This window comes from Oncorhynchus mykiss, chromosome 13, assembly GCF_013265735.2.
Source record: "Oncorhynchus mykiss isolate Arlee chromosome 13, USDA_OmykA_1.1, whole genome shotgun sequence".
NCBI classification, from domain to species: Eukaryota; Metazoa; Chordata; class Actinopteri; order Salmoniformes; family Salmonidae; genus Oncorhynchus; species Oncorhynchus mykiss.
Window position 1 is genome coordinate 69,821,247 of NC_048577.1, and position 22,986 is coordinate 69,844,232.

The window sequence follows — 22,986 nt, forward strand, 5'->3', positions numbered from 1 at the left end:
CCTGCAGCTAGCTGACCGTCAGAATGCCTAGGTGTTCTAACCTCCTGCAGCTAGCTGACCGTCAGAATGCCTAGGTGTTCTAACCTCCTGCAGCTAGCTGACCGTCAGAATACCTAGGTGTTCTAACCTCCTGCAGCTAGCTGACCGTCAGAATGCCTAGGTGTTCTAACCTCCTGCAGCTAGCTGACCGTCAGAATGCCTAGGTGTACTAACCTCCTGCAGTTAGCTGACCGTCAGAATGCCTAGGTGTTCTAACCTCGTGCTAGCTGACCGTCAGAATGCCTAGGTGTTCTAACCTCCTGCAGCTAGCTGACCGTCAGAATACCTAGGTGTTCTAACCTCCTGCAGCTAGCTGACCGTCAGAATACCTAGGTGTTCTAACCTCCTGCAGCTAGCTGACCGTCAGAATGCCTAGGTGTTCTAACCTCCTGCAGCTAGCTGACCGTCAGAATGCCTAGGTGTTCTAACCTCCTGCAGCTAGCTGACCGTCAGAATACCTAGGTGTTCTAACCTCCTGCAGCTAGCTGACCGTCAGAATGCCTAGGTGTACTAACCTCCTGCAGTTAGCTGACCGTCAGAATGCCTAGGGGTTCTGTCCAAATCCTTCACACCAACCAACCCAGATAAAAGGGATGTCTTGAAAATATTGTCTGAATTGAAGTGGGTTTTGTTTGTATAATTTACAGGAGAACAGCCGGATCAAAGTCCAAATACATTACCAGTGTTTAGTATTCCAGGGTTTTAGGGCCCATCCATGTGTTACAGCTGCTTTAATTCAGTCCCAAATCAAACCCTAACCCCTAGACTACACTCCCTACTTGTGAAGAAAGTATAGGGCTAAGCAATATGGTGGGGCTACTACCATGTTGCTATATCTATCCAATACATTGTGTTTCCCCTAGATGGGGGTCGTTAGCGCAATGACTAGAAGTCTATGGGAATGAATATAGGGGAAACACTGCATGACTAGAAGTCTATGGGAATGAATATAGGGGAAACACTGCATGACTAGAAGTCTATGGGAATGAATATAGGGGAAACACTGCATGACTAGAAGTCTATGGGAATGAATATAGGGGGAAATACTGCATGACTAGAAGTCTATGGGAATGAATATAGGGGGAAACACTGCATGACTAGAAGTCTATGGGAATGAATATAGGGGGAAACACTGCATGACTAGAAGTCTATGGGAATGAATATAGGGGAAACACTGCATGACTAGAAGTCTATGGGAATGAATATAGGGGAAACACTGCATGACTAGAAGTCTATGGGAATGAATATAGGGGAAACACTGCATGACTAGAAGTCTATGGGAATGAATATAGGGGAAACACTGCATGACTAGAAGTCTATGGGAATGAATATAGGGGGAAACACTGCATGACTAGAAGTCTATGGGAATGAATATAGGGGGAAACACTGAATGACTAGAAGTCTATGGGAATGAATATAGGGGGAATACTGCATTCTGATCTAGACAAGTAGGGACTAGGGGTTGATTTAGGATTGGGTGCATGTATCTCTCTGTGCGTCATCTGTTGTATAGTACTAACTAACTAGGACCTCCCTGTTGTATAGTACTAACTAACTAGGACCTCCCTGTTGTATAGTACTAACTAACTAGGACCTCCCTGTTGTATAGTACTAACTAACTAGGACCTCCCTGTTGTATAGTACTAACTAACTAGGACCTCCCTGTTGTATAGTACTAACTAACTAGGACCTCCCTGTTGTATAGTACTAACTAACTTGAACCTCCCTGTTGTATAGTACTAACTAACTTGGTTGGACTTGTATAGTACTAACTAACTTGGTTGGACCTCCCTGTTGTATAGTACTAACTTGGTTGGACTTGTATAGTACTAACTAGGACCTCGTTATGAATCAATGGATCAGCTTGTGTTGTTTTAGTCTGAAACACTTCTCTTGTTACTGAATACTAACGTTCCTCCTTTCCACACACCCTTTTCACACTATAATAGCGACCAAAAGATATTTTAAATTTTAATTTATGGTTTATTTGGGTAGGGACCGATACAAACGCATCGTCTTCTCCTACACGGTTCCAGCATCTACGGTTAATGAGTAACCAGGCCAGCTTGGTTTGCTCAGCAGTGTGAAAAAGGTATTGGAAACTAAATTTGTCAAGCAGATTGGTTTACCACAGTAGGACATACTGTTATTTTGTGTAGACTACACTACTCAGCAGTAGTATGAGACATGAAACACAGTGACTCTTCAGTGAAATTAACTTGTAAGGTTTCTGACTCTATATTCCTTGGAATGCCGCTTTTATGTCAAGTGTAAAGGAAAACGGACATTCCCAGCTTTTGAAAAGTAAACGTTCTCCTCAACAATAAGCTGTTATTCGTCATTGTATCAGTTCATTTTAATGTGTTGTTTTGCTAATGATTTTATTTATTCAATTGTTTAATTTTTGCACTTGTTACTTTGCCTTTTGATGATTCCCTGTGAAGTGAAGATCCCATTCCAATGTCGAACAAAAATCATTATTACTGCAAGTGTTTTAAAAACTGTTTAGAGATGCGTACAATGTATATGTTGTGGACCATATGATCTATTATCTGTGCAATAAAGAGGTGTTATACTGGAGTGTTCGGTCAGTCAATCGGGGACAGATTCAATACAAAATATTAATCATTTGAATGATACAATGTACCTGTTTCAACATTGAATTATGTTAATATAATTAACTACATTAAAGTCATTGAATCAATACTACTACATTATCTATCGTTCCTCATTACATACACTTAAGAAGTTAAGTTTAAAGTACACAGCGTTGATTCCACTACATAAAGAGTTGGTGCCTAGTTTTTTTACATGAACCGTTAGTGAAAGCCCTTTAATCTTCTGGTTGTGAGACTCGGTGACTGTTTTCACCTTGCCTCTCCTTTCTGGCGTCCTAGCAACAACCGCTAGCCGTGCAGGGAACAAGTAAACAAACTGATTCATATGACCTCCAATGACGTTCCACCATTAGACGGCGGCTAAACCGGGTTACCACAGGGAGTGCAACATTTTCCAACAGTCAAAAGTAAATAGATGGAACCAGAATGAAAACAAGTTATACAACTCTTGGTTTGGCACACAGATTAAAAGTGCAAATTTTAAAGTGCATCGAATAAAATGTATTATAAAAAGGACTAATCAATTTTCTAAGTGTCGTCATTGTGGAATCTTCTACTCTGTTCCGAGTTCCTTTCAGGTCTCCATTCCAAAGTTTTCATGACCCACTTTGTGTCTTCTCGGCTGTTGGGAAACACAGAGAGAGAGAGGAGGGGAAATCATGCATCTTTCAACACATCTTTATTCAGAGGAAATGCAGTGAACGCTTGTCTGACACAGACTCCTTGATACAGCCATGCTAAATCTGGTCACACTAAAACAGACCCTCTATTGTAGGATGTGGATGGGTCTTCACCATGATACAAGACAGGATAGAGTCTGAATGACCATGATACAAGACAGGATAGAGTCTGAATGACCATGATACATGACAGTATAGAGTCTGAATGACCATGATACAAGACAGGATAGAGTCCGAATGACCATGATACAAGACAGGATAGAGTCCGAATGACCATGATACATGACAGGATAGAGTCTGAATGACCATGATACATGACAGGATAGAGTCTGAATGACCATGATACATGACAGGATAGAGTCTGAATGACCATGATACATGACAGGATAGAGTCTGACTGACCATGATACAAGACAGGATAGAGTCTGAATGACCATGACAGGATAGAGTCTGAATGACCATGATACATGACAGGATAGTGTCTGAATGACCATGATACATGACAGGATAGAGTCTGAATGACCATGATACATGACAGGATAGAGTCTGAATGACCATGATACATGACAGGATAGAGTCTGAATGACCATGATACAAGACAGGATAGAGTCTGAATGACCATGATACATGACAGGATAGAGTCTGAATGACCATGATACATGACAGGATAGAGTCTGAATGACCATGATACATGACAGGATAGAGTCTGAATGACCATGATACAAGACAGGATAGAGTCTGAATGACCATGACAGGATAGAGTCTGAATGACCATGATACATGACAGGATAGAGTCTGAATGACCATGATACAAGACAGGATAGAGTCTGAATGACCATGACAGGATAGAGTCTGAATGACCATGATACATGACAGGATAGAGTCTGAATGACCATGATACATGACAGGATAGAGTCTGAATGACCATGACAGGATAGAGTCTGAATGACCATGATACAAGACAGGATAGAGTCTGAATGACCATGATACATGACAGGATAGTCTGAATGACCATGATACAAGACAGGATAGAGTCTGAATGACCATGACAGGATAGAGTCTGAATGACCATGACAGGATAGAGTCTGAATGACCATGATACATGACAGGATAGAGTCTGAATGACCATGATACAAGACAGGATAGAGTCTGAATGACCATGATACATGACAGGATAGAGTCTGAATGACCATGACAGGATAGAGTCTGAATGACCATGATACATGACAGGATAGAGTCTGAATGACCATGACAGGATAGAGTCTGAATGACCATGACAGGATAGAGTCTGAATGACCATGACAGGATAGAGTCTGAATGACCATGATACATGACAGGATAGAGTCTGAATGACCATGACAGGATAGAGTCTGAATGACCATGATACAAGACAGGATAGAGTCTGAATGACCATGATACAAGACAGGATAGAGTAAATGACACGGCTTCATTTTGAAGTGATTTGAAATGTACAACAAATAAATACAACTCCCTCATTAACACTATGGGTGGCTGACATATCAGAAATGTGGTCCTGTATACCACAGCCTGAGTGCCAGTCTGTGTGCTATCATGCCAACTCACACCAAACATTGTTGACAAGAGCACCAGATCTGAGACCAGGCTATAGATGCCAACAGATCTGAGACTGGGCTATAGATACCAACAGATCTGAGACCGGGCTATAGGTACCAACAGATCTGGGACCAGGCTATAGATACCAACAGATCTGAGACCGGGCTATAGATACCAACAGATCTGGGACCAGGCTATAGATAAACAGATCTGAGACCTGGCTATAGATACCAACAGATCTGGGACCAGGCTATATATATATATAAACAGATCTGGGACCAGGCTATATATCAACAGATCTGGGACCAGTCTATAGATACCAACAGATCTGGGACCGGGCTATAGATACCAACAGATCTGGGACCAGGCTATAGATACCAACAGATCTGGGACCAGGCTATAGATACCAACAGATCTGGGACCAGGCTATAGATACCAACAGATCTGGGACCAGGCTATAGACACCACACATTTCTCACAGAAACAGGCCATTAGATTTTATTGATTGATTGCTACATTACCTGTTCATCACAGCAGCAGCAGCAACAGCAGCGGATCAGAACCAGGACAACAAGCAGCAGAACCATGCCTGAAAGGATCAAGGTGGACAGTCAATTGTGTGTGTGTGTGTGTGTGTGTGTGTGTGCGCGTGTGTATTCCTACCGATGAAGATGAAGAAGACAGCGAAGGAGGCGATGTCCCAGTCAGACTGGAACAGCTGTTTAGACTGCAGTCTGGACACCACGTCTGTAAACTGATCCTTAAACTCTTCCTGTAGGCTCCTCTGGTCCATGGCTATAGCTGGGCTAGAATTCGTCTCAGTAAGGGTTAACACACTGGAGAAGAACAGTATAGGGTTTATTATGATTATAAAATACAGGACACACTGGGAGAAGAGACGTGGTTCTGATATAGACCACAAGGTTTATCTGGTCCATAACTGTACCAGTCAGGGTTAATACAGGACACACTGGGAGAAGAGACGTGGTTCTGATATAGACCACAAGGTTTCTCTGGTCCATAACTGTACCAGTCAGGGTTAATACAGGACACACTGGGAGAAGAGACGTGGTTCTGATATAGACTACAAGGTTTCTCTGGTCCATAACTGTACCAGTCAGGGTTAATACAGGACACACTGGGAGAAGAGACGTGGTTCTGATATAGACTACAAGGTTTCTCTGGTCCATAACTGTACCAGTCAGGGTTAATACAGGACACACTGGGAGAAGAGACGTGGTTCTGATATAGACTACAAGGTTTCTCTGGTCCATAACTGTACCAGTCAGGGTTAATACAGGACACACTGGGAGAAGAGACGTGTGGTAATTCTCTATAGACAAGTACAATGCACCTGGCTGGCTGACTATGTCGGTCTATAAAGTAGGCCTAAAATATACAAACTGATATGTTATTTCATTGTAAGGGAGATCATGCTGCATTTTGAATGTACCTCAAACTGGATCAGAGTTCAGCGTACCTGCTCTGATCTAGACACAGTACTTTTATCCTGATCACTTTCACATAGACTACTATGATGAGATATAGATCAACTAGCCAAATACAGACTCTATTTTACATCTAAAAATGACAATATTTGCTTTTAACTTCTTTAACACAAGACCAACATCATTATCGTTAGTGTTTGACTGACTGTAACATCTTGATGAATTACAGCCTCAGACTTTCACTTTAAAATAATATTCCAAGATTACCTATATATCGGACTTCACTTGAACATAAACAATTACAATAAACTCATATTTTCGGTAGTAATCAAACACGTTTCTATATATTTTTCCGAAGTTCATTGTACCTGTAACTCGAACAAGCTCCAGTTTTTTGTTCTCTCTTCTTCCGGGTACCTGCCGGACTGACGCACCTGTCGCCGTGTGAGTCACTGTACACTGATTTGCATGGGGCAAGGGTAGGTTGTTTGAATCCTGCTTCATTTCCTCCGAGTAGATCTAAAGGTGTCTCGTGATCATGGACTTACCGAAGTTGAGAGATATTGCCAGTCATTTCCACCATTGCTCTTGGCCATGTCTTTTCAAAGGAAACTTTTATGATGTGACTGGAGGAAATAAAGTCAGAACAATTCATATGTGTGACGCATGTATATAAAACTAGCATTTGTCATAGCTACATTTCTGTTTTCATTGCAGTAAATTAAAAATGTATTTTTTTCTATCGTAAACCAGCTGATTTACATAATTCAAGGAATAGCAATATTGTGTCAGGTTGAGTTTCGGTCATATGATGTATTGTAGTAACATATTAGTTCCGTATGAGGCGCTGTTACTTTCCCGGCTCCTCATTTTCCGTTTTTCACCTCTGATGCATTGTTTACGTGGAAGTGAGTTTCGCTCCGTCTTCCGGGTTGTAGATCCTTCAGGTTGGCATTTCGCTTACAGCGAAGCTCAGCTGCGATGGCCGTGGTTCCTGCTCAATCTCTCCGGGTTTCGGATATCCGAGACCCGACGGTTCTGTTCGAGCGGTACAACACCGAGGAGATACGCGGCATCGAGCGGAATGTCCGCGGAGAGATCGAGCACAAGAAGGAGGAACTTCGTCAGATGGTGGGCGAGCGGTACCGCGATTTGATCGACGCCGCCGACACCATCGGAGAGATGCGTCAGTGTTCGGAGAGCGTGGTTACGTCCATCCAGTACATGCACCGCTATTGCCACAAGCTGAAACAGGGGAAAAGCGTTCCCCAAAGCAACAGCAAAGAAGAGGTATGTGGCTCCACTGTGAAGCTAACGAGCGGTGGTGATGGCCAACTAGTTCTGTTGATTTAGATAGCAAACTGTTCTGCAGAATACCATTCCCGGATCCCTTCTGGACAGGTTGTGATGTGTGATTAGACTCCGACAGGTTCCACCCGTTGTGAGATGATTGGTATATCGGTGTGAGTTTCAATATCTACTACACCCTATATCTCTGTGTGATTGTCTCTCTGTCTGTCCCTTTATTTATGTATGTAATGTAGCCTGTCTTAGCTTTCCCATCAAGTCCCAGGAGAGGTTCTACACCTTGGCCTCTCAGATCAATCACTGTGTATCCCTGTGATTCTCTCTCTCTGTCTGTATGTGTTTATAAACTCTCTCTTTTCACACCAGGTCCAGAGGCAGTCCCAGGAGAGGTTCTACACCTTGGCCTCTCAGATCAATCACTGTGTATTCCTGTGATTCTCTCTCTCTTTTCACACCAGGTCCAGAGGCAGTCCCAGGAGAAGTTCTACACCATGGCCTCTCAGATCAAGCTGCTGCTGGAGATCCCAGAGAGGATCTGGAGTTCCATGGAGGCCTCTCAGTACCTGCAGGCAAAGACACTTATTACTAAGACAGTGGACTGTTAGCATTTCCCATAGGAAGACACGGCATACTTAGCCATCATTGCTAATACTAGCTGGGCATGGCCAATGATGTATGTAAATCCACATCATAGGCCACTGCTAATGCTAACGAGCTAACTCTTGGTTTAATGGACACTCCTGACCAGCCAACCGATATTTAATTTCAGAATTGGTTCAAATTAGGTTACGGTCAGTTTTAGAGTTTGGGTAGTCGGGCTGTCAATGGGATGCTGGTCAGAAAAGCCCTTATAGCCTCTCCCTGGTTTTACCACCCTCTTTGCTGCAGGCCACACAGCTCTACCTGCTCTGCTGCCACCTGCACAGACAGCTCCACCTGGAGGCTGGAGGACCACAGTACAGCCCTGTCCTCGCCCGCTTCCCCATCCTGGTCAGGCAGGTGGCTGCTGCTGGACACTTCAGGTGAATGTCACCGTGATGTCATTTTGGATGAGGGAGACGATTATCAAATCTGGATTTTCTGTGAAATTGAAGAGCCTACCTCAGCAGGGCTAGAAGCACCACATTCAATATAGGAGCACCACATTCAATATAGGAGCACCACATTCAATATAGGAGCACCACATTCAATATAGGAGCACCACCTTCAATATAGGAGCACCACATTCAATATAGGAGCACCACATTCAATATAGGAGCACCACATTCAGTATAGGAGCACCACATTCAGTATAGGAGCACCACATTCAATATAGGAGCACCACATTCAATATAGGAGCACCACATTCAATATAGGAGCACCACCAGTATAGGAGCACCACATTCAATATAGGAGCACCACATTCAGTATAGGAGCATCACATTCAGTATAGGAGCACCACATTCAATATAGGAGCACCACATTCAGTATAGGAGCACCACATTCAGTATAGGAGCACCACATTCAATATAGGAGCACCACCAGCATAGGAGCACCACATTCAATATAGGAGCACCACCAGTATAGGAGCACCACATTCAATATAGGAGCACCACATTCAATACAGGAGCACCACATTCAATATAGGAGCACATCATTCAATATAGGAGCACCACATTCAATATAGGAGCATCACATTCAGTATAGGAGCACCACCAGCATAGGAACACCACATTCAATATAGGAGCACCACATTCAATATAGGAGCACCACCAGTATAGGAGCACCACATTCAAAATAGGAGCACCACATTCAATATAGGAGCACCACATTCAGTATAGGAGCACCACATTCAATATAGGAGCACCACCAACATAGGAGCACCACATTCAATATAGGAGCATCACATTCAGTATAGGAGCACCACCAGCATAGGAACACCACATTCAATATAGGAGCACCACATTCAATATAGGAGCACCACCAGTATAGGAGCACCACATTCAAAATAGGAGCACCACATTCAATATAGGAGCATCGCATTCAGTATAGGAGCACCACATTCAATATAGGAGCACCACATTCAGTATAGGAGCACCACATTCAATATAGGAGCACCACCAGCATAGGAGCACCACATTCAAAATAGGAGCACCACATTCAATATAGGAGCACCACATTCAGTATAGGAGCACCACATTCAATATAGGAGCACCACATTCAGTATAGGAGCACCACATTCAATATAGGAGCACCACCAGTATAGGAGCACCACATTCAAAATAGGAGCACCACATTCAATATAGGAGCATCACATTCAGTATAGGAGCACCACATTCAATATAGGAGCACCACCAGTATAGGAGCACCACATTCAAAATAGGAGCACCACATTCAATATAGGAGCATCACATTCAGTATAGGAGCACCACATTCAATATAGGAGCACCACATTCAATATAGGAGCACCACATTCAATATAGGAGCACCACGTTCAATATAGGAGCAACACATTCAATATAGGAGCATCACATTCAGTATAGGAGCACCACATTCAATATAGGAGCACCACATTCAATATAGGAGCACCACCAGTATAGGAGCACCACATTCAATATTGGAGCACTCTCTCTTCTACCCCCCTCCCAGGTCCACCATTTTGCTGGACAGTAAGTCAGTCCTGCGTGGTCGGGCGGTGTCTGACCAAGCCATCGCTGAGGCCCTAGTGTCCACCATGCTCCTCGAGGACAGCTCTCCACGTCAGGCTCTGGCTGACTTCCTCCTGGCTAGGAAGGCGTCTATCCAACAGCTACTCAACCAGCCACAGCATGGTACTAGTATATACCACTGTACCACAATACAATACCACACATACTTCCTACACAATACAACCAGCCACAACATGGTACTAGTATATACCACTGTACCACAATACAACCAGCCACAACATGGTACTAGTATATACCACTGTACCACAATACAACCAGCCACAACATGGTACTAGTATATACCACTGTACCACAATACAACCAGCCACAACATGGTACTAGTATATACCACTGTACCACAATACAACCAGCCACAACATGGTACTAGTATATACCACTGTACCACAATACAACCAGCCACAACATGGTACTAGTATATACCACTGTACCACAATACAACCAGCCACAACATGGTACTAGTATCACACTTCCTCTCCAAGTCAACATGTCCTGTTATCACACTTCCTCTCCAAGTCAACATGTCCTGTTATCACACTTCCTCTCCAAGTCAACATGTCCTGTTATCACACTTCCTCTCCCCTGTTATCACACTTCCACTCCAAGTCAACATGTCCTGTTATCACACTTCCTCTCCAAGTCAACATGTCCTGTTATCACACTTCCTCTCCCCTGTTATCACACTTCCTCTCCAAGTCAACATGTCCTGTTATCACACTTCCTCTCCAAGTCAACATGTCCTGTTATCACACTTCCTCTCCCCTGTTATCACACTTCCTCTCCAAGTCAACATGTCCTGTTATCACACTTCCACTCCAAGTCAACATGTCCTGTTATCACACTTCCACTCCAAGTCAACATGTCCTGTTATCACACTTCCTCTCCAAGTCAACATGTCCTGTTATCACACTTCCACTCCCCTGTTATCACACTTCCTCTCCAAGTCAACATGTCCTGTTATCACACTTCCTCTCCAAGTCAACATGTCCTGTTATCACACTTCCTCTCCAAGTCAACATGTCCTGTTATCACACTTCCTCTCCAAGTCAACATGTCCTGTTATCACACTTCCACTCCAAGTCAACATGTCCTGTTATCACACTTCCTCTCCAAGTCAACATGTCCTGTTATCACACTTCCTCTCCCTTGTTATCACACTTCCTCTCCAAGTCAACATGTCCTGTTATCACACTTCCACTCCAAGTCAACATGTCCTGTTATCACACTTCCTCTCCCCTGTTATCACACTTCCTCTCCAAGTCAACATGTCCTGTTATCACACTTCCTCTCCAAGTCAACATGTCCTGTTATCACACTTCCTCTCCCCTGTTATCACACTTCCTCTCCAAGTCAACATGTCCTGTTATCACACTTCCTCTCCAAGTCAACATGTCCTGTTATCACACTTCCTCTCCCCTGTTATCACACTTCCACTCCCCTGTTATCACACTTCCTCTCCAAGTCAACATGTCCTGTTATCACACTTCCTCTCCAAGTCAACATGTCCTGTTATCACACTTCCTCTCCCCTGTTATCACACTTCCTCTCCAAGTCAACATGTCCTGTTATCACACTTCCTCTCCCCTGTTATCACACTTCCTCTCCAAATCAACATGCCCTGTTATCACACTTCCTCTCCCCTGTTATCACACTTCCACCCCAAGTCAACATGTCCTGTTATCACACTTCCTCTCCAAGTCAACATGTCCTGTTATCACACTTCCTCTCCAAGTCAACATGTCCTGTTATCACACTTCCTCTCCAAGTCAACATGTCCTGTTGTCACACTTCCTCTCCCCTGTTATCACACTTCCTCTCCCCTGTTATCACACTTCCTCTCCCCTGTTATCACACTTCCTCTCCCCTGTTATCACACTTCCATCATGCTTGGATTGTTTGGGAAAACCATTTCACATCATCATCTCTGTTCAGTGGACCGGTGTGGTGTTTTGATGTGTGGTTCAGGTGGACAGCCATGTCTGTGTGTGTGTCCCAGGTGCTGGTATTAAGGCCCAGGTGTGTAGCCTGGTAGAGCTGCTGGTGACCACTCTGTACCAGGCCTACGCTGTCTTCTACGTAGCCCCAGAAGGGAGTCCCCGGCTGGGGGACGGAGGGCTGAGCTCCGGCCTCCTCTTCACCACTCTGGAGAACGTCACCTCCACCACACCTACAGGTACATTACCTATGATACCTTGCAAGAAATTTAATTTAATTTAATTAACCTTTATTTAACTAGGCATGTCAGTTAAGATAATTCTTATTTACAGTGACGGCCTAACCTACTTTCATCTCATTTTAGGCCCAAACTGATCTGGAGCCCCTAACTTTGATAAGACTATATAAGCGTTAGATTATATATATATTAGATTGTATAAGCAACATGGTAACAGCTCTACCTTGACCTTTTGATTGGCCGGGTAGAATTTTCACCATGTTGCATACACCTGTCCAATCCTCTCTGAGGGATATTGACTTGGAGAATTTCAATACCAATTATAAACCGAGGAGTTTGGGTCTTGGATGCTGATGATCTGAAACAGTGTTTCAGCTGTGTGTGTATATCCAACGATATACCACGGGTATGTTGTAAAGACACAAAAATACTTGTTTACCGTTAGATGTTTGTTGGTAACCAGTTTATAATAGCATTAAGGCACCTTAGGGGGTTTGTGGTATATGGCCAATACACAACACCCCTGTGGGCCTTATTGTTGAATTATAGAAGTGTTGACACCCCGAGCTGACAAGGTACAAATCTGTCGTTCTGCCCCTGAACAGGCAGTTAACCCACTGTTCCTAGACCAGTTAACCCACTGTTCCTAGACCAGTTAACCCACTGTTCCTAGGCCGTCATTGTAAATAAGAATTTGTTCTTAACTGACTTGCCTGGTTAAATAAAGGAAAAATAAAAAATCTCTGTGGTAATCTGTCCTTCCGGTCTCACCTGTTGTCCAGGTAAAGGGAGGCGTGTCCTTCAGGAGGAGGTGAGTACAGGAAGCTGGTTCAAGTACCTCCCCTCTTCCATCGCTGAGTTCCAGCCTGCGCTCAGAACCCTGGCTCAGCCAATCCAGAGAGAGCAGCTCAGAGACACCCTACAGCAGTGGATCAACACGTAAGACCTCATCCAATCAATACCCTTTACTTTTGCATATAGAAACAGCTGCCATATTTCAGCCAATCAATACCCTTTACTTTTGCATATAGAAACAGCTGCCATATTTCAGCCAATCAATACCCTTTACTTTTGCATATAGAAACAGCTGCCATATTTCAGCCAATCAATACCCTTTACTTTGCATATAGAAACAGCTGCCCTATTTCAGCCAATCAATGCCCTTTTAATTTCAACAACTGATATTCAATATCGATCATAGTCGGCTGTAGAACTATAAAAAGATTATTAAGGAGAGTCTGATCTGGGACCAGAAAATAACCAGCTTCTTCAGGAACTATATCTGCTCTGGGAACCAAATCAACCAAAATGGAACTCTCACATGCTGACTAGAAGGGGGGGGGCACACGCGTGTATGGGTCCGTATGTTGATTTAAATGGAACTCACACAAGCTGACTAGAAGGGGGGGGGGGGGGGGGGCACACGCGTGTATAGGTCCGTATGTTGATTTTTGTCCATCCACACCAGACGCGATCAGGGCCCACGGGTTGAAATATGTGACTTCCAGACAGTGGTGAGGGAGTTGATAAAAACCTTCAACTTGGGGACACACTCTTGACTTGAATGATGTCATTCATGTTCCACTAATAAATAATTTAAACAAGCCTGAAGTCAAATGAACAAATCCCCTGTCATTGTAAACCTCGGTAACAGGTAGCCCTTTACACCCCTACTCGTATAGGGGGTTGAACATGGCAGATTTGAAAAACTTAAAAACCCCTCAATTGGAGCTCAGTGTCTGTTCAGTAACATGATGTCAGAGCTCAGTGTCTGTTCAGTAACATGACGTCAGAGCTCAGTGTCTGTACAGTAACATGGTGTCAGAGCTCAGTGTCTGTACAGTAACATGCTATACATGACGTCAGAGCTCAGTGTCTGTTCAGTAACATGACGTCAGAGCTCAGTGTCTGTACAGTAACATGACGTCAGAGCTCAGTGTCTGTACAGTAACATGACGTCAGAGCTCAGTGTCTGTACAGTAACATGACGTCAGAGCTCAGTGTCTGTTCAGTAACATGACGTCAGATCTCAGTGTCTGTACAGTAACATGACGTCAGAGCTCAGTGTCTGTTCAGTAACATGACGTCAGATCTCAGTGTCTGTACAGTAACATGACGTCAGAGCTCAGTGTCTGTTCAGTAACATGACGTCAGAGCTCAGTGTCTGTTCAGTAACATGACGTCAGAGCTCAGTGTCTGTTCAGTAACATGACGTCAGAGCTCAGTGTCTGTTCAGTAACATGACGTCAGAGCTCAGTGTCTGTTCAGTAACATGACGTCAGAGCTCAGTGTCTGTTCAGTAACATGACGTCAGAGCTCAGTGTCTGTACAGTAACATGACGTCAGAGCTCAGTGTCTGTACAGTAACATGACGTCAGAGCTCAGTGTCTGTTCAGTAACATGACGTCAGAGCTCAGTGTCTGTACAGTAACATGACGTCAGAGCTCAGTGTCTGTTCAGTAACATGACGTCAGAGCTCAGTGTCTGTTCAGTAACATGACGTCAGAGCTCAGTGTCTGTACAGTAACATGACGTCAGAGCTCAGTGTCTGTACAGTAACATGACGTCAGAGCTCAGTGTCTGTACAGTAACATGACGTCAGAGCTCAGTGTCTGTTCAGTAACATGACGTCAGATCTCAGTGTCTGTACAGTAACATGACGTCAGAGCTCAGTGTCTGTTCAGTAACATGACGTCAGATCTCAGTGTCTGTACAGTAACATGACGTCAGATCTCAGTGTCTGTACAGTAACATGACGTCAGAGCTCAGTGTCTGTACAGTAACATGACGTCAGAGCTCAGTGTCTGTTCAGTAACATGACGTCAGATCTCAGTGTCTGTACAGTAACATGACGTCAGATCTCAGTGTCTGTTCAGTAACATGACGTCAGAGCTCAGTGTCTGTTCAGTAACATGACGTCAGAGCTCAGTGTCTGTTCAGTAACATGACGTCAGAGCTCAGTGTCTGTTCAGTAACATGATGTCAGAGCTCAGTGTCTGTTCAGTAACATGACGTCAGAGCTCAGTGTCTGTACAGTAACATGACGTCAGAGCTCAGTGTCTGTACAGTAACATGATGTCAGAGCTCAGTGTCTGTACAGTAACATGATGTCAGAGCTCAGTGTCTGTTCAGTAACATGACGTCAGAGCTCAGTGTCTGTTCAGTAACATGACGTCAGAGCTCAGTGTCTGTTCAGTAACATGACGTCAGAGCTCAGTGTCTGTACAGTAACATGATGTCAGAGCTCAGTGTCTGTACAGTAACATGATAACAGAGCTCAGTGTCTGTACAGTAACATGACGTCAGAGCTCAGTGTCTGTTCAGTAACATGACGTCAGAGCTCAGTGTCTGTTCAGTAACATGACGTCAGAGCTCAGTGTCTGTTCAGTAACATGACGTCAGAGCTCAGTGTCTGTTCAGTAACATGACGTCAGAGCTCAGTGTCTGTTCAGTAACATGACGTCAGAGCTCAGTGTCTGTTCAGTAACATGACGTCAGATCTCAGTGTCTGTTCAGTAACATGACGTCAGAGCTCAGTGTCTGTTCAAATCAATCAATCAAATTTATTTTATATAGCCCTTCGTACATCAGCTGATATCTCAAAGTGCTGTACAGAAACCCAGCCTAAAACCCCAAACAGCAAGCAATGCAGGTGAAGAAGCACGGTGGCTAGGAAAAACTCCCTAGAAAGGCCAAAACCTAGGAAGAAACCTAGAGAGGAACCAGGCTATGTGGGGTGGCCAGTCCTCTTCTGGCTGTGCCGGGTGGAGATTATAACAAAACATGGTCAAGATGTTCAAATGTTCATAAATGACCAGCATGGTCGAATAATAATAAGGCAGAATAGTTGAAACTGGAGCAGCAGCACAGTCAGGTGGACTGGGGACAGCAAGGAGTCATCATGTCAGGTATTCCTGGGGCATGGTCCTAGGGCTCAGGTCCTCCGAGAGAGAGAAAGAAAGAGAGAATTAGAGAGAGCATATGTGGGATGGCCAGTCCTCTTCTGGCTGTGCCGGGTGGAGATTATAACAGAACATGGCCAAGATGTTCAAATGTTCATAAATGATCAGCATGGTCGAATAATAATAAGGCAGAACAGTTGAAACTGGAGCAGCAGCACAGCCAGGTGGACTGGGGACAGCAAGGAGTCATCATGTCAGGTAGTCCTGGGGCATGGTCCTAGGGCTCAGGTCCTCCGAGAGAGAGAAAGAGAGAAGGAGAGAATTAGAGAACGCACACTTAGATTCGAATAGGACAGGAGAAGTACTCCAGATATAACAAACTGACCCTAGCCCCCCGACACATAAACTACTGCAGCATAAATACTGGAGGCTGAGACAGGAGGGGTCAGGAGACACTGTGGCCCACTCCGAGGACACCCCCGGACAGGGCCAAACAGGAAGGATATAACCCCACCCACTTTGCCAAAGCACAGCCCCCACACCACTAGAGGGATATCTTCAACCACCAACTTACCATCCTGAGACAAGGCTGAGTATAGCCCACAAAGACCTCCGCCACGGCACAACTTAAGGGGGGGGGGGGGGGGGCGCCAACCCAGACAGGATGACCACATCAGTGACTCAACCCACTCAGGTGACGCACCTCCTCCAGGGACGGCATGAGAGAGCCCCAGTAAAGCCAGTGACTCAGCCCCTGTAATAGGGTTAGAGGCAGAGAATCCCAGTGGAAAGAGGGGAACCGGCCAGGCAGAGACAGCAAGGGTGGTTCGTTGCTCCAGAGCCTTTCCGTTCACCCTCCCACTCCTGGGCCAGACTACACTCAATCATATGACCCACTGAAGAGATGAGTCTTCAGTAGAGACTTAAAGGTTGAGACCGAGTTTGCGTCTCTGACATGGGTAGGCAGACCGTTCCATAAAAATGGAGCTCTATAGGAGAAAGCCCTGCCTCCAGCTGTTTGCTTAAAAATTCTAGGGACAATTAGGAGGCCTGCGTCTTGTGACCGTAGCGTACGTGTAGGTATGTACGGCAGGACCAAATCAGAGAGATAGATAGGAGCAAGCCCATGTAATGCTTTGTAGGTTAGCAGTAAAACCTTGAAATCAGCCCTTGCTTTGACAGGAAGCCAGTGTAGAGAGGCTAGCACTGGAGTAATATGATCAAATTTTTTGGTTCTAGTCAGGATTCTAGCAGCCGTATTTAGCACTAACTGAAGTTTATTTAGTGCTTTATCCGGGTAGCCGGAAAGTAGAGCATTGCAGTAGTCTAACCTGGAAGTGACAAAAGCATGGATTCATTTTTCTGCATAATTTTTGGACAAAAAGTTTCTGATTTTTACAATGTTACATAGATGGAAAAAAGCTGTCCTTGAAATGGTCTTGATATGTTCTTCAAAAGAAAGATCAGGGTCCAGAGTAACGCCGAGGTCCTTCACAGTTTTATTTGAGACGACTGTACAACCATTAAGATTAATTGTCAGATTCAACAGAAGATCTCTTTGTTTCTTGGGACCTAGAACAAGCATCTCTGTTTTGTCCGAGTTTAAAAGTAGAAAGTTTGCAGCCATCCACTTCCTTATGTCTGAAACACATTCTTCTAGCAAGGGCAATTTTGGGGCTTCACCATGTTTAATTGAAATGTACAGCTGTGTGTCATCCGCATAGCAGTGAAAGTTAACATTATGTTTTCGAATAACATCCCCAAGAGGTAAAATATATAGTGAAAACAATAGTGGTCCTAAAACGGAACCTTGAGGAACACCGAAATTTACAGTTGATTTGTCAGAGGACAGACCATTCACAGAGACAAACTGATATCTTTCCGACAGATAAGATCTAAACCAGGCCAGAACTTGTCCGTGTAGACCAATTTGGGTTTCCAATCTCTCCAAAAGAATGTGGTGATCGATGGTATCAAAAGCAGCACTAAGGTCTAGGAGCACGAGGACAGATGCAGAGCCTCGGTCCGATGCCATTAAAATGTCATTTACCACCTTCACAAGTGCCGTCTCAGTGCTATGATGGGGTCTAAAACCAGACTGAAGCATTTCGTATACATTGTTTGTCTTCAGGAAGGCAGTGAGTTGTTGCGCAACAGCCTTTTCTAAAATTTTTGAGAGGAATGGAAGATTCGATATAGGCCGATAGTTTTTTATATTTTCTGGGTCAAGGTTTGGCTTTTTCAAGAGAGGCTTTATTACTGCCACTTTTAGTGAGTTTGGTACACATCCGGTGGATAGAGAGCCGTTTATTATGTTCAACATAGGAGGGCCAAGCACAGGAAGCAGCTCTTTCAGTAGTTTAGTTGGAATAGGGTCCAGTATGCAGCTTGAAGGTTTAGAGGCCATGATTATTTTCATCATTGTGTCAAGAGATATAGTACTAAAACACTTGAGTGTCTCTCTTGATCCTAGGTCCTGGCAGAGTTGTGCAGACTCAGGACAACTGAGCTTTGAAGGAATACGCAGATTTAAGGAGGAGTCCGTAATTTGCTTTCTAATAATCATAATCTTTTCCTCAAAGAAGTTCATGAATTTATCACTGCTATAAAGTGAAAGTCATCCTCTCTTGGGGAATGCTGCTTTTTAGTTAGCTTTGCGACAGTATCAAAAAGGAATTTCGGATTGTTCTTATTTTCCTCAATTAAGTTAGAAAAATAGGATGATCGAGCAGCAGTAAGGGCTCTTCGGTACTGCACAGTACTGTCTTTCCAAGCTAGTCGGAAGACTTCCAGTTTGGTGTGGCGCCATTTCCGTTCCAATTTTCTGGAAGCTTGCTTCAGAGCTCGGGTATTTTCTGTGTACCAGGGAGCTAGTTTCTTATGAGAAATGTTTTTAGTTTTTAGGGGTGCAACTGCATCTAGGGTATTGCGCAAGGTTAAATTGAGTTCCTCAGTTAGGTGGTTAACTGATTTTTGTCCTCTGGCGTCCTTGGGTAGGCAGAAGGAGTCTGGAAGGACATCAAGGAATCTTTGTGTTGTCTGTGAATTTATAGCACGACTTTTGATGATCCTTGGTTGGGGTCTGAGCAGATTATTTGTTGCAATTGCAAACGTAATAAAATGGTGGTCCGATAGTCCAGGATTATGAGGAAAAACATTAAGATCCACAACATTTATTCCATGGGACAAAACTAGGTCCAGCGTATGACTGTGACAGTGAGTGGGTCCAGAGACATGTTGGACAAAACCCACTGAGTCGATGATGGCTCCGAAAGCCTTTTGGAGTGGGTCTGTGGACTTTTCCATGTGAATATTAAAGTCACCAAAGATTAGAATATTATCCGCTATGACTACAAGGTCCGATAGGAATTCAGGGAACTCAGTGAGGAACGCTGTATATGGCCCAGGAGGCCTGTAAACAGTAGCTATAAAAAGTGATTGAGTAGGCTGCATAGATTTCATGACTAGAAGCTCAAAAGACGAAAACGTCATTTTTTTTTTTGTAAATTGAAATTTGCTATCGTAAATGTTAGCAACACCTCCGCCTTTGCGGGATGCACGGGGGATATGGTCACTAGTGTAGCCAGGAGGTGAGGCCTCATTTAACACAGTAAATTCATCAGGCTTAAGCCAGGCCAATCACATCAAGATTATGATCAGTGATTAGTTCATTGACTATAATTGCCTTTGAAGTAAGGGATCTAACATTAAGTAGCCCTATTTTGAGATGTGAGGTATCATGATCTCTTTCAATAATGACAGGAATGGAGGTGGTCTTTATCCTAGTGAGATTGCTAAGGCGAACACCGCCATGTTTAGTTTTGCCCAACCTAGGTCGAGGCACAGACACGGTCTCAATGGTGATAGCTGAGCTGACTACACTGACTGTGCTAGTGGCAGACTCCACTATGCTGGCAGGCTGGCTAACAGCCTGCTGCCTGGCCTGCACCCTATTTCATTGTGGAGCTAGAGGAGTTAGAGCCCTGTCTATGTTGGTAGATAAAATGAGAGCACCCCTCCAGCTAGGATGGAGTCCGTCACTCCTCAGCAGGTCAGGCTTGGTCCTGTTTGTGGGTGAGTCCCAGAAAGAGGGCCAATTATCTACAAATTCTATCTTTTGGGAGGGGCAGAAAACAGTTTTCAACCAGCGATTGAGTTGTAAGACTCTGCTGTAGAGCTCATCACTCCCCCTAACTGGGAGGGGGCCAGAGACAATTACTCGATGCCGACACATCTTTCTAGCTGATTTACACACAGAAGCTATGTTGCGCTTGGTGATCTCTGACTGTTTCATCCTAACATCGTTGGTGCCGACGTGGATAACAATATCTCTATACTCTCTACACTCGCCAGTTTTAGCTTTAGCCAGCACCATCTTCAGATTAGCCTTAACGTCGGTAGCCCTGCCCCCCGGTAAACAGTGTATGATCGCTGGATGATTCTCAAGTCTAATACTGCGGGTAATGGAGTCGCCAATGACTAGAGTTTTCAATTTGTCAGAGCTAATGGTGGGAAGCTTCGGCGTCTCAGACCCCGTAACGGGAGGAGTAGAGACCAGAGAAGACTCGGCCTCTGACTCCGACCCGCTGCTTAATGGGGAAAACCGGTTGAAAGTTTCTGTCGGCTGAATGAGCGACACCGGTTGAGCGTTCCTACAGCATTTCCTTCCAGAAACCGTGAGAAAGTTGTCCGGCTGCGGGGACTGTGCCAGGGGATTTATACTACTATCTGTACTTACTGGTGGCACAGACGCTGTTTCATCCTTTCCTACACTGAAATTACCCTTGCCTAGCGATTGCGTCTGAAGCTGGGCTTGTAGCACAGCTATCCTGTACAGCGACTGCAATTAGAAGGCATCATGTTAATGTTACTACTTAGCTTCGGCTGTTGGAGGTCCTGACGAATCGTGTCCAGATAAAGCGTCCGGAGTGAAAAAGTTGAGTAGGAAAAAACAAAAATATAAACGGTAATTAAAAAGTAAAAACCGTAAATGTGTCAGGTAGCAAAACAGGTTGGCAACAAAACGCACAGCAACTCAAAAACAAGTCTGCACTTCTAATACAGAATTGTCAATATCTTCAGAGAGAGAGACGAAAACCTGTTCAGTAACATGACGTCAGAGCTCAGTGTCTGTTCAGTAACATGACGTCAGAGCTCAGTGTCTGTTCAGTAACATGACGTCAGAGCTCAGTGTCTGTTCAGTAACATGATGTCAGAGCTGTTCAGTATAACATGACGTCAGAGCTCAGTGTCTGTACAGTAACATGACGTCAGAGCTCAGTGTCTGTTCAGTAACATGACGTCAGAGCTCAGTGTCTGTACAGTAACATGACGTCAGAGCTCAGTGTCTGTTCAGTAACATGACGTCAGAGCTCAGTGTCTGTACAGTAACATGATGTCAGAGCTCAGTGTCTGTTCAGTAACATGATGTCAGAGCTCAGTGTCTGTACAGTAACATGATGTCAGAGCTCAGTGTCTGTTCAGTAACATGACGTCAGAGCTCAGTGTCTGTACAGTAGCATGATGTCAGAGCTCAGTGTCTGTTCAGTAACATGACGTCAGAGCTCAGTGTCTGTTCAGTAACATGATGTCAGAGCTCAGTGTCTGTACAGTAGCATGATGTCAGAGCTCAGTGTCTGTTCAGTAACATGATGTCAGAGCTCAGTGTCTGTTCAGTAACATGACGTCAGAGCTCAGTGTCTGTACAGTAACATGCTATACATGACGTCAGAGCTCAGTGTCTGTACAGTAACATGCTATACATGACGTCAGAGCTCAGTGTCTGTACAGTAACATGATGTCAGAGCTCAGTGTCTGTTCAGTAACATGATGTCAGAGCTCAGTGTCTGTTCAGTAACATGATGTCAGAGCTCAGTGTCTGTTCAGTAACATGACGTCAGAGCTCAGTGTCTGTTCAGTAACATGATGTCAGAGCTCAGTGTCTGTTCAGTAACATGACGTCAGAGCTCAGTGTCTGTTCAGTAACATGATGTCAGAGCTCAGTGTCTGTTCAGTAACATGATGTCAGAGCTCAGTGTCTGTACAGTAACATGACGTCAGAGCTCAGTGTCTGTTCAGTAACATGACGTCAGAGCTCAGTGTCTGTTCAGTAACATGATGTCAGAGCTCAGTGTCTGTTCAGTAACATGACGTCAGAGCTCAGTGTCTGTACAGTAACATGCTATACATGACGTCAGAGCTCAGTGTCTGTACAGTAACATGCTATACATGACGTCAGAGCTCAGTGTCTGTTCAGTAACATGGCGTCAGAGCTCAGTGTCTGTACAGTAACATGACGTCAGAGCTCAGTGTCTGTTCAGTAACATGATTTCAGAGCTCAGTGTCTGTTCAGTAACATGACGTCAGAGCTCAGTGTCTGTACAGTAACATGACGTCAGAGCTCAGTGTCTGTACAGTAACATGCTATACATGACGTCAGAGCTCAGTGTCTGTACAGTAACATGACGTCAGAGCTCAGTGTCTGTTCAGTAACATGACGTCAGAGCTCAGTGTCTGTACAGTAACATGACGTCAGAGC

The 22,986-nt window shown here is 44.3% G+C and overlaps 2 protein-coding genes and 1 long non-coding RNA gene across 7 annotated transcripts in view; 2 read left to right on the plus strand and 1 right to left on the minus strand.

Annotated features, from left to right (window-relative positions):
* LOC118938363 overlaps positions 1–2,619 on the plus strand; it is a 2,692-nt gene extending 73 nt beyond the window's left edge. The window contains exons 1-3 of one of the 2 annotated variants that reach the window (XR_005035659.1): positions 1–246; positions 287–544; positions 588–2,619. The exon at positions 1–246 is cut by the window's left edge and continues 73 nt beyond it. This is a non-coding gene — a long non-coding RNA (uncharacterized LOC118938363). Of the gene's footprint in view, positions 247–286 lie in introns of both variants that reach the window. The other variant, XR_005035658.1, reaches the window with a different exon arrangement.
* A 230-nt stretch (positions 2,620–2,849) lies between these two features.
* LOC110487134 (small integral membrane protein 22) lies at positions 2,850–7,385 on the minus strand. Of its 3 annotated transcripts, XM_036942027.1 has the most exons (6): positions 7,245–7,385; positions 6,909–6,986; positions 6,729–6,819; positions 5,576–5,748; positions 5,434–5,501; positions 2,850–3,279 (listed from the first exon to the last, which is right to left on the minus strand). In XM_036942027.1, the coding sequence occupies exons 4-6, from the start codon at positions 5,703–5,705 to the stop codon at positions 3,232–3,234; spliced, it is 246 nt and encodes an 81-aa protein (XP_036797922.1). In that variant the 5' UTR covers positions 5,706–5,748; positions 6,729–6,819; positions 6,909–6,986; positions 7,245–7,385; the 3' UTR covers positions 2,850–3,231. The 3 variants fall into 3 exon arrangements, with proteins under 3 accessions (XP_036797922.1, XP_036797921.1, XP_021414734.1); XM_036942026.1 differs by having other exon boundaries at positions 6,729–6,986; XM_021559059.2 differs by lacking the exon at positions 7,245–7,385 and having other exon boundaries at positions 6,729–7,064.
* The window catches only part of LOC110487123 (conserved oligomeric Golgi complex subunit 1), a 43,285-nt gene continuing 27,609 nt past the window's right edge, over positions 7,311–22,986 (plus strand). For both annotated transcript variants that reach the window (XM_036942021.1, XM_036942020.1), the window contains exons 1-6: positions 7,311–7,650; positions 8,127–8,237; positions 8,557–8,690; positions 10,297–10,478; positions 12,370–12,546; positions 13,329–13,485. In XM_036942021.1, the coding sequence (XP_036797916.1) occupies positions 7,342–7,650; positions 8,127–8,237; positions 8,557–8,690; positions 10,297–10,478; positions 12,370–12,546; positions 13,329–13,485 (1,070 nt within the window). In that variant the 5' untranslated portion in view covers positions 7,311–7,341. The remainder of the gene's footprint in view (positions 7,651–8,126; positions 8,238–8,556; positions 8,691–10,296; positions 10,479–12,369; positions 12,547–13,328; positions 13,486–22,986) is intronic.